Consider the following 16,323-nt stretch of genomic DNA (forward strand, 5'->3'; position numbering starts at 1 on the left):
TCTCTAAAAACTCTTTGGTTCAACTTCCCCGAATTGATTTTTTTTTTTAATTAAAGTGAAAATCCTGTCATTCATCATAAAGACACATTACATAAGGGGATGTGATAACAATTTCACCACAAGATCACAGTGAACTTACATAATAAACCCATACCATAAGCCCTAAAAGAAAAACCATACAAACCCTAAATTCAAAACCACACAAACCCTAGATATTGATGAAATTAAGCACTTTTTACTTGAATTGTCTTGGGTTTGGTAGGTTCTGGAGGCAATTTCTCAATAGTAACATTAAAACACGCCATCTTTACAAACATGTGAAATTGATTCAAGCAGTACAACATTCTCACGTGATACAAATTTCCTCGTTATTTTTCCAAATCTTCTTTTCATTCTCAAATCTTCTTCCATTATGTGATGAAGTGTTGAGATGATTGGGGATTCGAAATCCATGAATATGATATCCATTTTGAAATTTAAATGCAAGATTTGTGATTTTTATTGTGATTTTTAGGGATTTTGATTTCAAATGGATGTGATGTTGGAAGATAATGGCAAGTTTATAGTCGTTTGTGATTTCATGATGGTTTGAGATCAGGTTTTTGGTGTTTGAAGATGAATATCTGAATTTACAAAATTCAAACTTAGGTGATTGGGGAATTCCATCCATCATTTAGCCGCGACAATTCTTGGATTCCGGCTAGATGTCGTTGATTGTTAGGTTTTCCTCCTAATGGGAAAACCTAGTTGGATTTGGTTTAGGAAACAAACCCGGGCCCAAGTCGAGTTTCTTAGGGTCGGTTGCTTATGACGGTGGAATTAGGGTTAAAGGAAAGTCTATAATACTTCCTTAATCTTAATTAGAAGCAAGCAGCACAATTAGAAATGCACAAAAGAAGAAGGGAGAAAGAGGTTTGCCGAGAAGAGCGGTGGCCGAGTATTTTCAGCACGCACAGTTTTGGTTGTTCGGTAAATCTGACGGTGAGATCTTCTCCGATTAAACTAAAATTACGCATCTAATATTTGTACGGTGTGATTGAGATTTGGTGGTAGGAATTCTAGTGAATTTAGGGTCGTTTTGGACTGCATATTTCTAGGTTGTTTTGTTCTTTCTTGTGAGGGTTTCTTCGTGTCTCTTCGTGTTTGAGATTGATTCCTTTTGGAGTCATAGTCTCGGGTGGACGTAGTCTATACTACTTTGCTTATTATAGTTGATTTGGTTAGACTACTAGTCCCGTGTTCTCTCTTTAGATTTTCATGTTCATCCTTGGATATTTATCAAGGCCAGCGCTTTGGGGAAAGCTAAATAGTTTCCGGGGTGTGAAGACTTGGTCAAAAATTTGTCAATTTTGTTTGACAATTTTATTTAGGGGGAAAGCAAAATACTTCTCCACCTCAGCTCTCTCTCTCCACCTCACCTCTTTATCTTCTCCGATTAGGTCGCCGGCCGGAAAATTTTCCGGCCGGCGACCTAATCGGAGAAGACAGAGGTGAGGTGAATTTTCCGGCCGGCGACCTAATCGGAGAAGACAGAGGTGAGGTGGAGTGTTTTTTTTATTTCTCCTTAAAATTTATTTCCCTGGAAAATTTCTAAAATTCTACATATTCCCTTTAAAATTTCACACCCCGGAAACTATTTAGCTTTCCCCAAAGCGCTGGCCTTTATCAATCATCATCACTTTTCAGAAATTAAATATTCTTCTTCTTCTTTCCAATCTCCCGATTTTTTAAGCTAAATATTTTATTGATTAAGCTATTGAGGTGATTTGATGGGAGAGCGAAAGTGTTTTGATGATGAACGTGGCGATTAGTACTGGGAGTTGGAAATTGTTGTAGGGGAGGTGTAGTATAAAATCAATTTTTTGTACTACAGCTCCCCATACTAATTTGGTATTAGGAGCTATTTTTTCGGATTTGAAACTAAATAATGAAATGAAGAGAGATTAGAAAAAAAAACATTTACACAATTCAAATTTTTTTAAATTTTTCTTTTCTTTCCTATTCTTTCTTAAATCCTAAATATTTTAGCAACAATACCTCTCTTTTCTTCTCCACCATCAAGTTACAAAACAACCATTACCAATATCTCAAGATATTTATGATGTTGCTTCTTTATTGGAGGAAGAAGATATTTTTCAATCGAACCAACAACTACCAACTCAATCAAACAGTGTTATTATATATAGATGAAGATATCTCTTAAGATGTAAAGAATTCGCAAGATAAATATTTTCGGTTAAGTTTATTTCTCTTTTTTCCTTTAACTTTAAAAAATTGCCCAAAAAGAGGCAGAATCTTTCGGTTCGTTTAACAATTTCCTTGGGGAAATTTTAAAAAATTTCCCCCCAGGTTAGGGAAAAAAAGTAAAATAGTTTCTCTATTTGTAAAATTTCTCTATTTAGAAAAAAGGAAAATTGTTTCTCGATTTTGGTTGATGTCTTTTTCATTGGGGAAAATACTTGGGTAAAAATCGCCGGAAATTTGTAGTTGATGAAAGAAAGAGATTGCAAGAGGAGAAGCCGAAGGGAGAGTGGGAGAGTCGAATTCAAAAGAGAGAATGTGTGAAAGACGAAGAAAGCGTTTTTCTTTTTTGTTATTTCTGAGATATTTGACTATATTACACTTGAGTTCTTCAAATACTGAGTTTTACATTTCAAAATTTGTAACATAGAAGGTCTTTAAAATAACAATGCAAAAGTCTTATCTCCCCTTACTAATCGTTATAGCTCCCCAACCACAATAGCTCCCCGACAACAATTTTCAGCTCCCTTTACCAATCGCCATGAACATCTAGGTTGATGAGAGAGAATAATTTTTAGAGAGATAAACAATTCGGGAAAGATGAACCAGAGATAGTTTTTAGAGAGAGAAACAATTTGGTTGATGTGAAAGAATTAAAAGAATGGTAACTTTGGAAGAAAAATCTGACTTTAACGGTCAATAGACGGTAACAATAAAAAGGAGATCATCTGGGTATTTTTGATAAATTAAGGGAGCTATGCGGGAAGCTGATCATAAACTAGAGGGTCATTTGCGAATTAACCCAAAATCTTATGAACAAGTAATTAAAGTTGAATGGCCTCCATGTCTGTCCTCTTACGTGGAAAATCATTATTTGTCGGACAATTTAGACCAAGGGCTGTTGAATTAATCAAGCTAAAATAACTCAACCAACAATCATTTGAGGTAATAAGGAAATACTCAATAGTGAATTTTTTCTCTTTAGGAATTCTAACCATTCACCTAAACCAGTCAGAATTATACTTGGATCTAATCAATGCCGGGTCGAACGATTCGGAGAAATTAAAAATTAATTAAGACTCTATTTAACCCAAAAAAGATAAGGAAAATTTGTAACAGTGTTCAAGTTGAAAGTTTGGATGAAAGGTTGTTTTCAGAAAGAATACCACAGTGAAGGTTGTTGATGATAAAGATATTATTTAGTTTGGATATTTCTTTCTTTCTTTTGTCAATTCCCCACAAATAACACGTTCTTAATTTTGTTTCATGTCTCTGTCACTCTCTCAGCTAACATATATTCAACCCACCTCTCTCTCTCTCTCTCTCTCTCTCTCTCTCTCTCTATATGTGTATGTCTGTCTGTCTCTTTCTCTCTCTACCTCATAAACTTGTATTTAAGTATGAACTCTAGGTCATGTTTCATCTTGTACTAAATTTACAGATCATTAAGAACCAATAAAACATGAGTGAGTTACAAGAGTGGCCTGAACCAATAGTCAGAGTACAATCTCTTTCTAATTCCACAGTCATCCCTGATAGATATATCAAACCCCCCTCAGAAAGACCTACCCAAATTGACTCAACAAATGAACTTGATCAAATCCCTCTTATCGATTTAAGTCGACTCAATTCCGATGATCATGAACTTCGTTTATCGACTATGAACGAAATTTATAAGGCATGTACAGAGTGGGGATTCTTCCAAGTTGTGAACCATGGAATTAACCATCAACTTCTTCATAATACCAAAAAATCATGGAGGGAATTTTTCTATCTACCAATTGAGGTTAAACAAGAATATGCAAATTCACCCACCACTTATGAAGGTTATGGGAGCCGTTTGGGAGTCGAAAAGGGTGCAATTCTTGATTGGAGTGACTATTTTTATCTTCACTTTCTTCCAACTTCTATCAAGGATCATAACAAATGGCCTTCTTTACCAACTTCATTGAGGTATATATCTATTTATCTAAATTACCCTTGAAGATTTTAATCCATATATATAACAAGATAGTATTTTATCAAAGTTAATTGATATGTGTATAGTATAGGGTTGATATTAAAGGAAAATATAGGAGTATATCCATGGATCATTTAATATCCAGCCAGCCAAGATAGACTGCCCAATGGGTGCTAGTAATGGTCAAATTATAATGATTTCCAAATAATTATGTCAATCATTTATGGGTGCACTCACAGTTAGATCTAAGTTTTACTCATATACTATTTCAATAAAATAAGGTTAGATGCATGCACCAATATAGCATATTTATATATATACATGCATGTGGTAATGGACATCTACACCCATAGTCTTCTTAATTAGCAATTTCATATTGGGAGAGCCTACGAGTGCGAGCTCAAATTTAATAAGTGTTGAGGTCTTTTGTGTGGCCTTGTGTTTTTGCCAATAACGATACTCTGTATTAATTGGGTTTGAACTTAGCTAGCACCACAAAAATACAAGTTATTGTTGACGGCATAAGAACGTCAACAATAAAAAGAAGTATTGTAGAAACCACGTCTAACGGGAAAAAAAAACATCCGCAGTGCGTCGGGATAGTCTAACATAGCCTGGAAGAGCATTCAGAATGTAGGCTCTAGGTGTGTGCTCAAATATAGTAAATTTTGGGTGGACTCATGGAGTCTTTGTCAGGAAGAAGACCCTGTATCCATAGACTTTGATATGGATGTGAAAAGCATAAACAATTCGCTTACAGTTAAGGTTTGGACCGTTAAAACTTTTCTTTTTGAAAATCTCGGTATTAAGGCGAAAAAACCGACTAAACTATGAATTAGGCGTGTAGAGACTGCAGTACTCAAACTGGCCTCCTAGAACAATCTAACCCATGTTGGAAAATTTTTCTTAAAAATGGAGTTAGATTAATTATATTAGCAATATAAATTTGATAATGGACTGACTAATAAATATATGAATGATGTAGGGAGGAAACTGAGGAGTATGGGAACCAATTGGCCAAGCTAAGTGAAAAGTTGATGAAGATTTTATCAACCAACCTAGGGTTGGTTGAGGACTACTTCGGGGAAAAATTTGGAGGGGAAGATATTGGAGCAACTATGAGGGCGAATTTCTATCCAAAATGCCCACAACCTAATCTTACTCTAGGTCTTTCTTCACACTCTGATCCTGGTTCTATTACTCTTCTCTTACCCGACCAATATGTCTCTGGTCTTCAAGTTCGTAAAGCCGATACTTGGGTAACGATTAAACCCGTTCAAGACGCAATTATCGTTAATATTGGCGACCAAATTCAGGTGATCATCTCAACCTCTTCTCTCTCTATTAACATATTTTAGTCTAGCTAGCTAGCAAGAGATATATTATAATAAAAGAACCAAATATGTTTAGCTGTAGTTGAGATTTCGTGGTATATGCAGTTCTTTACTCCATGATACATATATATATATATATGATCACATGTAAGTAATGGTTTATATATGCTTGAAGAGGATGAAATAATAAGAGATGATTGTATGAATTAATATTGGCACATGGAATTGTTTGTCTTGGCTGAGTATTATCCTCATTAATTCTGTAGTTTTGATTCCATGGACTTCTGCCTGAGAATATTATATATATAACATACAATATTTTGTGGCAAAAGCTGAAACTTAGTTGCAAATTTAGGTTAAAACTGTTTGATAAATTAAAACACTTTTATGTATCAAAAATTTGGTTCATCCCTGCATTTGGTCCCTCCCCTAACCCTAGAATATATGCTCAAGAACAAATTCTATTCATCCCTTCATTTTGGTCCACCTCCCAGCCAGGGCCGTGCCTGAGAATTCAGGGGCCCGGTGCAAAATTTATTTGGGGCCCTTCCCCTTGTATAATCAAACTTAAAAAATATTTTAAAATCAGAATAACAAAAAAAATCAAAATAATTGATCATATTTGTGCTTGAATCATTTTTTTCTTCTTTTTACTTTTCCATCCTCTTTAAATTTCCACATTTGTGTTTTTTGGTGTCATAGATATGAACTACAAAAAAAATTTAAATATCCTATATTAAAACTTGATTTTTTTCTATGTAATTTGTAATCTCCATATAAAATTTTGTAGATGGGAGAAATCAAAAAACTATTAGAACCATTGCATCAAATTTAAATTTCTTCTTTAATTTATAAGAAATAGTTTAGGAATTTAGGTAAAGATAAATTAAAAATAGAAAAAGTTAAAGATAACAAGAGAGAAATCAAAGTAGTGCTCAAAAAAATAAAGAGAAAAACAATGAAATGTACTAAAACACAAACCCAATATTAAAGGAGAGAATAAAAGAAATATATCAGTACATACATAGAAAGTGGAAAAGTGATGTGGGGCCCCTCGTCCACATTGCTTAACGGTGAGAGAGAGATTTAAGGAAGTTACCGTGTTGGGAAACAGTCAACACATCCCCAAATAGCCAAATGTAGTCATAGTTAACAACTACCCTTAATTAACAATTCCAAAAGCTACCCTTAATTAAGTTTTGTGGGCCCTCTACATTGCGGGGCCTAGTGCGGGCGCCCTGCCCGCACTGGGCACCGCACGGCTCTGCTCCCAGCCCTCCGCTGACGTGCAACACATCACTTGAGTGTGGAACAATTGGAGAGAGAATGGTGAGAAAATGTACTCCAATGATATGTCGCCACGTTAGCGGAGGGCTGGGGGAGAGACCAAAATGGAGGGAGAATAGAATTTTTTATGCTCAAATAATATGTCGCCACATCAGACGGAGGGCTGGGAGAGGAACGGACGGATGAATATAATTTCTCTCTATCAAAACCATGGATGGTTAATTATTGAAATATGTACATTTTTTTAATCAATTTATGTTATCATAAACAATTATGTTATTTTTGGAATTATAAACAATCTGCTCAAAAATAGCCTTTCCTTCTATAGAAAGGACTAGTGGTTGAGTCTACAACTCTTTTTGGAACTATTCAACATTTCAAAGATAGAAGGAAGGGTGCATCAAGGAACAAGGTTGTTAATTGCAGAGGAGTTGCCCATTATTGACCATATGTTCATTGGTAGATGCAAAGACAAAATAGAAGGTTCATAACTATACCGAGGATCCCACTAAAGAATCTTCTAAATTTTAGACACTTTATAGAGAATAAAAGTCTAATTTTTCTTGATGATGTCCATTTTGATATTTCTTCTTAAAGATCATAAAGAATGGATATCTTGACATGTATGCGCCCTATAGAAACATAAGAAAATTGTGATAGTTCGTAGTGCTAATGTATACCATCTCATATCGAGAATGATCACTTTTATATATGTTTTCTTAATTGGGAGATGCTAGAGTTACAAAGGATTTTGACACAAGAGAGTTCCCAGTTGATGTGGCGGTTGTGATGTTCATCTCTCAACGGTCTAGATTTGGTCAAAGTTTCAAACCACAACCGCCACATCAGCTGGGAACTATATTTTGTCAATATCTTTTGTAACTTTAGCATTTTCCTTCTTAACTTTTTAGTTTGTATAATGAATTTTTCTTTTTTGTAAAATTAGATACTGAGCAATGGGATATACAAGAGCGTGGAGCACAGAGTGGTAGTTAATCCGGCTAAAGAACGTATGTCAATTGCCTTCTTCTCCAATCCAAAGCTTGATTTAGTCATAGAACCAGCAAAGGAGCTTGTGACACCGACTAGACCCTCTTTATACCAACCAATGACATTTGCCGAATACAGGCTTTACATGAGGAGAAGAGGACTCAATGGAAAATCTCAAGTGGAGTCTTTAAAATCGTAAAGTTGATTTACCACAAATACGATTATTTATATGTACATCTATGATCTATGGCTTAGTCAACATTAAAATATATATTACAAGATATAATGTAAAAGTGCCAACAACGGATAGCCTAGTTGGTAAGTACATCTACTCCGTAATGCAGAGGCCTCAAGTTCAATCTCATGGAAGTGCACATTCAGGAATATTGACCTTGGTACGAATAAAATAGTTTCTGCGGGCTTTAGACCAGTAGTAATTCGACAGTTATCGTGCTTATCACATCGTATCGATGTATTTATACTTTTGTATTGACCATTAAGTCAATATTAAAAAAAAGATATATTGTAAAAGCTAAGTATATGTTGCACTTGATTTTACAACTTCAACCTATATATATGAAAAAATATATATAATAATGTAAAATGAGTTGAAGTCTTTTTTTTTGTTAAGTCTTTCATTCATGAAGTCTTGTAGTTAAAAATAAAGTGAATATCAAAGCACTATAACTTTTGTTATTTGAACACTGTTTTCAATAAAACATAAACTCTTTATTTATGTCTCTTTTATATTACTACCGAAAAGTTACCAAGAGTGAATGAGGGTAATGGCCTATATATTGGATTGAGAAATGCCTTGTAAAGAAGATAAGAAGTAGTAAGTTCCTTGATGGGTACGAAAACTCGTTCTTACTGATGCAGGCGCATAACGGGACAGACCCGCGATCCCGCGCACCCGAGGCCTAGTCGGCCAATCTAGTTAGTTTAGGAAGTTTTAATTTAAGAAGGATTCATAATGAATCTAGGTTTAGGAAGTTTTAGGTATTTCTATTGTTTAGGAATCCTAGTTTATGTCTATCTAGGAAAGTTTAGTAACTATAAAAGGAGGTCCAGTCTTGTTTATTATTCATATTGAAGAGAAAAACCATTGAAGTTAATTAAGTTTTAGTTATTTATCGTTTTCTTTACCGTTCTTCGTTTATTTTATTGTTCTTATTTTAATTCCGCTGCGTCTACATCAAGTGGTATTCAGAACCATCAAAATTCTGGAATTTTTTTTCGTGAAGGTTAGTTTTTATATCAATGGACTCTTCGTCTTATAGTGATGAAAGTTTTCTTGAAGAAAGATCGAATTGCGAGGAAGATGATTTATCTTACCAAAAAATTTATTTCAATGATCGACAAGAAGATAACTTCTCCTACTATGAGGCAGAAAATTTCGATGAGTCGAATATGGATGATTTTGGATACGAATGGAAATATTCAAAACATAACTATGAAGACAAAATTCCAATTGAAGAAAATCATCATAACCAAAAGAAGCATTCAACATGTTCGTATGATTGGGAACTCGGAGACGAATGGGGCTATTCAAAACATAACAATATAAAACAAAATACAAATTGAAGAAAATCATCAAAAGAAGAATTCAACATATTCGTATGATTGGAACCCGGAGACGAACCAAGTAAGTCATATTTTTTTCCTTCCCCTCCATCTTCCTATTGCTCCATAGAACAACCAAATCATAACAAGTTTTTTGGAAATCCCTTGCCGACGCCACCATCACCACCACCACCACCACCACCACCACCGTATTCCACTTATTATTTTACACCAAGCCAAAACCCTGAATCTTCCCCAAACCCTAGTCCCACGATAACCACCCTAGTTCAACCAAACCGTACCCAACCCCATTACACACCGGAACACCAGGACCCTGTTAGGTCTTACCCGTTTACTACAACCCCATACAGGATGTCTAGTAAACCCATGACCTCGCTAAACCCTAGCACCATCCATCACCCATCTTTCCCCAACCAAAGCCTAAACGAAACTTCTCCAAACCAGAGCATATTCGGCCACCCTTTACCACCCTACCAAACCCTAGCCGAAGCAACACCAAGCCCCAGAGAAACCGTCCAACAGAACCTACCCACTCAAACCCTAGCATATCAACACTTCTTTGCCCATTACCCTAACCTGCCCGTCCACAACAGTAACTCAACGGCCCCATACCCACACACCACCAACCACCTAGCATACCCTACCCATTCGGCTGCAAATACCCGTCTCTATCAACCTAACCAACATTCCCCGTGGCCCATTCCGGAACCAAGATACACCCCATCTTTTACCCACGTCCCTTATGAAGCCCGACATTACCCTACCACCACTACCTACTCGGTTGCACCCATCAACTACACAACAAGCACACCTTGCACCTCTCCAAATCGCGACCCTACCCTATTACACGGAGACCTCGTCTACAATCAACACCCAAGCCCATCCAACTCCTTCCTAGCCCAAACCACGAAACAAAATTCTTACCGTGATCCTTATCAATCCTTTGACCATGAAACAACACCAAACCGAATCCACCTAAACCACCCACATGAACCGTTTACTCCAACCCTTGAATTGAACTTTCGATCACCACATTCATATCAACATAACCTATCAATAACCAACCTTACCACCACAACCGAAACCATCCACCAACCAACTACACCACCACCTAAACCAGCCAATTTCAAGAGGAATAAGATGGAACTATCTTCCACGCAAGAGTTTGACAAAAACATAATAGAGGAAAGTCATAATCTGGATTTTACGAAGGAAGCTGAGGAAGAAATACTTGTTACACAATCACCATGGATACAAGATGTCTCTACAAGTTATGGGATTTCAAATGGAGTTCTCTCTTCTTATATCATTGGCGTATGTAACTTTGTTGATTATGCTACTCGACTATTTTCGTGTGCCAATTATCAAGGTAACTACATTTGGAAACCCGGAGAATTGAGTATTTGCTTTCTAGAAGTTTTACAATGTTTTGAAAGGACATGCCTCTAAGTCAAGAGAGATCTCGGCAATTCATTGTTGCACTGAAGGATATTGGGAGACCATGAGATTTATTCTTTTCTGTTGATTCTGTTATTCGATAACTTTCTTGTGATGATTATCAAAGCAACTACATCTGGGAAAAAGGACATATATTATTTCAAATTCTGAAAGTTTTAAGAGGAGTTGTCCTTCGGGCATCTCCATTTGTTGATCCTTACCTCTTACGAAACAAAGTACGAAATCAAGTCCTACAACGTTAACCCGACATGTCTTCAAGAAAAGAGAGATCCCGACGATTACATTTTGCATCTCTCGGGATTTTCACTTTATTCCAGGCACACCCTTATATGTTCTTTATTGTGGTTCCTATGCACAACTCGAGGGAGGCCTCTTTTGCTCAAACCAAGCTTGGGTCACTATTGCCGATTGAAGAAGGTTCTGCAGAATTGAACACCATCCAAAAGTCGGTTCGGGACGAACCTTCTGAGGAACGGGGAGCTGATGCAGGCGCATAACGGGACGGACCCGCGATCCCGCGCACCCGAGGCCTAGTCGGCCAATCTAGTTAGTTTAGGAAGTTTTAATTGAAGAAGGATTCATAATGAATCTAGGTTTAAGAAGTTTTAGGTATTTCTATTATTTAGGAATCCTAGTTTATGTCTATCTAGGAAAGTTTAGTAATCTATAAAAGGAGGTCCAGTCTTGTTTATTATTCATATTGAAGAGAAAAACCATTGAAGTTAATTAAGTTTTAGTTATTTATCGTTTTCTTTACCGTTCTTCGTTTATTTTATTGTTCTTATTTTAATTCCCCTGCGTCTACATCACTTACCCATACCCAAAATTGTGCCAGCAATAGTTACCATGACCTTACACCTCATGCAACTTCATTGACACCTCAATCTCATGCAACTTGAATATAAGCACTTACCACCCCATACAACTTGAGTGTTGCTACATGCATCCATAATTTAATGGGCAACCACTAAATAATGTTACTCCCTCTGTCCCAATTTAAGAGTCTCGTATTCCTTTTTCGTCTGTCCCAAATTAAGAGTCCCATTCCTCTTTTATCATATAAAATCCGTAGATTTTGCAATTATACTCGTGTTGAAAATATATAATGTATTTTTACTTAATTAAAACAATTTGTATTTTGGTAATCTTTTAGAAAGAGATGAGAATAATTTGTGTTTATGGAAACTAATCTTATATATAGTACTAATTCTTTTGAATTCCAAAAACATGTTAAAAATTAATGTGGGTAAAAATGGAAAAGTAAAAGTTGTGAAAAAAAGTTACGTTTTTAAAATGGGACTCTTAATTTGAGATAGAGGGAGTATAACACTTCCCCTTGGATGACCATTAATAAAAATAATTGCCATGTTAAACTCTTGTCAGCAAAATCCAGTGTGACAAAATATGACACGCAAAATGTTGTCTCGTTAAAACCTTGCCAGGAAAACCCATTGGGATAAAAATTGGACAAAAGAAGAAGAGTACAGAGCGTAGATATCCAGTACTAGTGATGTGAAAATCTCCAAATGATAATATTCTCCTCCTGATGAATATCATATCGTGCCCGGTGTAGATGTACACAATCTGATTATTCAAGCTTCGCATTTCGATACCTTCTACTAATTTTCTGAACGTTGTAGTAGGCAGAGACTTTGTAAACAAGTCAGCATAATTCTCACTTGATTCTATTTTCTGAATATCAATTTCACCATTTTTCTGTAGATGGTGCGAGAAAAATAACTTTGGTGAAATGTGTTTCGTTCTGTCACCTTTAATATATCCTTCTTTGATTTGGGCAATGCAAGCCGCATTGTCTTCATAAATAATGGTAGGCAACTTTGTAATTTCAGGAAGTTCACAAGAAATTCTAATATGACTGATAATAGACCTGAGCCATACCCATTCTCTAGTAGCTTCATGAAGAGCTATAATCTCTGAATGATTAGAAGATGTAGCGGGCATACTTTGCTTACTTGATCGCCAAGAGAAAGTTGTACCGCCACTGGTAAAAATATAACCTGTTTGTGAAACTCCTTTATGTAGATCAGAGAGATATCCTGCGTCAGTATATCCTGTTACTTGTGAATCATCAGAAGAATTCTTCGAATAGAATAACCCCATGTTAGTAGTTCCTCGAAGGTATCGAAGTATATGCTTTACTCCCATCCAATGTCGCTTTGTTGGTGCCGAACTGAATCTGGCTATTAAATTTACTGCAAAAGAAATGTCAGATCTAGTACATTGAGCCAAATATAATAAAACACCGATTGCACTCAAATATGGTACTCCAGGACCAAGTAGTACTTCATTATCTTCTTTAGGATGATAAGGATCTTTTACAGTATCCAATGATCTGACAACCATTGGAGTACTAAGAGGATATGAAGTGTCCATGCGAAATCTTTTCAAAACCTTTTCAGTATATAAATTTTGATGGAGAAGAATGCCATTTGTACTTCTCTCAATTTGTAAGCCAATGCAGAATTTTGTTTTTCCAAGATCTTTCATCTCAAATTCTTTCTTTAAATATTCAGCAGCTTTTGTGACATCTTCAACTGTCCCAATTAGATTTATATCATCGACGTATATTGCAATGATAGCGAATCCAGTATACGATTTCTTAATAAATACACATGGACAAATAGGATCATTTACATATCCTTCTTTGGTCAAATATTCACTGAGGTGATTGTATCACATTCGCCCTGATTGCTTTAAACCATATAAAGCTCTATTAAGTTTCAGTGAATACATGATTCGTGGTTTTCCCTCAGGTAATTTGAATCCTTCAGGGACTTTCACATAAATATCAGTATCTATTTCCATATAGATACGCAGTAACGACATCTAGTAGATGCATATCAAGTTCTTCTTGAGCGGCCAGACTGATTAAATATCTAAAAGTAATTGTATCCATAACAGGAGAATATGTTTCTTCATAATCTATACCAGGTTTTTGTAAAAACCCTTGTGCCACAAGTCCTGCTTTATAGCGAACGATCTCATTATTTTCATTGCGTTTTCTTACAAATACCCATTTGAACCCAACTGGGTTTACATCCTTAGGTGTGAGAATCACTGGTCCAAAAACACTACGCTTATTGAGTGAATCTAATTCTGCCTGATTGCATCTTTCCATTTTGACCAATCGGGTCTTTGCCGACATTGCTCAATAGAGCGTGGTTCATAACCATCATTCTCTTTCAGAATTGAGGTTGCCACCGCAAAAGAGAATACGTCATCCATAATTATTTCATTTCGGTTCCACACTTCTTTTGAACATTCATAATTTATAGAGATTTCCTCATTGTTTGGTATCTCTGCCTCATTAAGGGTTTTACCTTCTTCAAGGGGTATTTGTTTAGAAAGTGTGGTTGTATCATTAATAGTCTCTTCTAGAGAACTATTATTTTGTGATTGGTTCTTCCTCTTTCTAGGGATAGTATCTTTAGAACCAATTGGTCGTCCACGTTTCTGACGTATTTTAGATGATTCATTCGCTATAGCAGTCCTTTAGGAATATTAATTCGTGCACGAGCATTAGCGGCTGGGATATATGATTCTGTTACCTTTGCTGCATCATTAAATGCATCTGGTAGTTTATTTGCAATGCCTTACAAATGTATTATCCTTTCTACTTCGAGCTCAGATTAATTTGTATAAGAATCAAGATGAGATAAACTTTGTGTACTCCAGCACAATTCAATTTGTTTGATATTCACTACAGACGAATTTTCTCCCCCTAATGGTGGGAAAACTGTTTCGTCAAAATGACAATCTTCAAATCTTGCAGTGAAAGTGTCACCTATTATAGGTTCTAGATACCTGATAATAGATAGTGAATCAAACCTAACATATATCCCCAGACGCCGCTGAGGTCCAAATTTTGTTCGTTTAGGAGGTGTAATTGGCACGTGCACCGCACATCCAAAAATACGCAAATGTGCTATGTTTGGTTGATGACCCAAAACAAGTTGCAAAGGAGAATGTTGACCATTCGCTGTAGGGCGTAGGAGGATCAGAGCAGCAGCATGTAATACTGCAGATCCCCATGCAGAAACCGGCAACTTGGTTTTCATCAACATTGGACGTGCAATCAGTTGTATATGTTTTATGAATGATTTCGCTAGACCATCCTGTGTATGAACATAAGCTATAGGATGTTCAATATCAATACCAACTGATATACAGTATGCATCAAAAGCCTTTGATGTAAATTCGCCTGCTCCATTAAGGCGTATGGACTTAATCGGAAAATCGGGAAAATGAGCTCGTAATCGAATAATTTGGGCAAGCAACCTTGCAAATGTATTATTACGAGTAAACATAAGATTAACATAAGACCATCTCGCAGAAGCATCTATCAATATCATAAAATATCGAAACGGTCCACATGGTGGGTGAATAGGACCACATATATCTCCTTGATTCTAAAAATTTAGGAGATTTGATATGGACTTTTGTGTGAGACGGTCTTACATTTAATTTCCCCAATAAGCAAGGTGTACAAGCAAAATCCATGCTTATTAGAATCTTTTGATTCTGTAGTGGGTGTCCCTGAGAATTTTGAATTATTCTACTCATCATGGTAGATCCCGGGTGTCCCAAACGGTTATGCCAAAGCGTCGTCACACTTGGATCATAAAACTTATGTTTTATGACAACATAAGATTCAACCGTTTTTATCCTTGTAATATACAATCCTCAAGAGAGAGTTGTCAATCTCTCGAGATCATGCTTCTGACTCGAAGTAGTTGAAATACTATACAAATGTTCTTCATTATTTTCATCTCTAGTCTCAAGGTGATAACCATTTCAACGTATGTCCTTAAAACTTAACAGATTCTTTAAAGATCTATTTGAATACAATGCATCGTCAATGGTTAACTTCGTACCACTTGGTAATATTATAATTGCTCTGGCAGAGCCGTCAATGAGACTAGATGAACCAGCGATAGTAATCGCATCAGCCTTATACAATTTCAGAGTCAAGAAGTACTTTTTACTTCGAAAGATGGAATTCGTAGTTCCACTGTCCATCAGACAAATATCTTCATCATCTCTCAAAAATGTACTTCTAGAATTCATACCTTAATGAACATAAAATATAAACATAAGATATCGATAGAAAACATGTAAGTTTTATATATTACATTGTTATACAATAGTCAAAAAGTAAAACATTAATATAATACAAATTTTACAACAACTAAAAATATTATAAAAATACTACTAAGGAGAGTTACGAATTCGATCAATCATTTTGTCAAACTCATCATCGAGTAATTGATCGAACTCATTATTAGTAAGATTTTCATATCCACTATCATAGATATCCTTTTCTTCGATGGGGTATTTCAACAACGATGTGGCACTATTCAGATTAATCCCATAATCTGTGACTTTTGACTCGGTCCTCACTTCAGTAAGATATATTTCAACATCGTCAGTTAAATAGTCAGATACATC

General features: G+C 35.9%; 1 protein-coding gene across 1 annotated transcript; it reads left to right on the top strand.

The window, feature by feature from the left end:
- Positions 1-3,224: 3,224 nt before the first annotated feature.
- Positions 3,225-8,508, top strand: LOC147565413 (jasmonate-induced oxygenase 2-like). The gene is made up of 3 exons (XM_086651900.1): positions 3,225-4,194; positions 5,187-5,517; positions 7,769-8,508. The coding sequence occupies exons 1-3, from the start codon at positions 3,704-3,706 to the stop codon at positions 8,009-8,011; spliced, it is 1,065 nt and encodes a 354-aa protein (XP_086508026.1). The 5' UTR covers positions 3,225-3,703; the 3' UTR covers positions 8,012-8,508.
- The last annotated feature ends 7,815 nt before the right edge of the window (positions 8,509-16,323 follow it).

The sequence above is a fragment of the Eschscholzia californica genome, unplaced genomic scaffold (genome assembly GCF_041429995.1).
Source record: "Eschscholzia californica isolate CP2 unplaced genomic scaffold, dmEscCali1.0.p SCAF_1, whole genome shotgun sequence".
NCBI classification, from domain to species: Eukaryota; Viridiplantae; Streptophyta; class Magnoliopsida; order Ranunculales; family Papaveraceae; genus Eschscholzia; species Eschscholzia californica.

What these genes read in the sequence shown, in the direction of transcription:
- LOC147565413 (XM_086651900.1), top strand. Translation starts at nt 3,704, where the DNA reads ATGAGTGAGTTACAAGAGTGGCCTGAACCAATAGTCAGAGTACAATCT. An exon ending in TCTTTACCAACTTCATTGAG is followed by an intron (nt 4,195 to 5,186) that starts GTATATATCTAT and finishes TGAATGATGTAG; the next exon opens with GGAGGAAACTGAGGAGTATG. An exon ending in ATATTGGCGACCAAATTCAG is followed by an intron (nt 5,518 to 7,768) that starts GTGATCATCTCA and finishes TTGTAAAATTAG; the next exon opens with ATACTGAGCAATGGGATATA.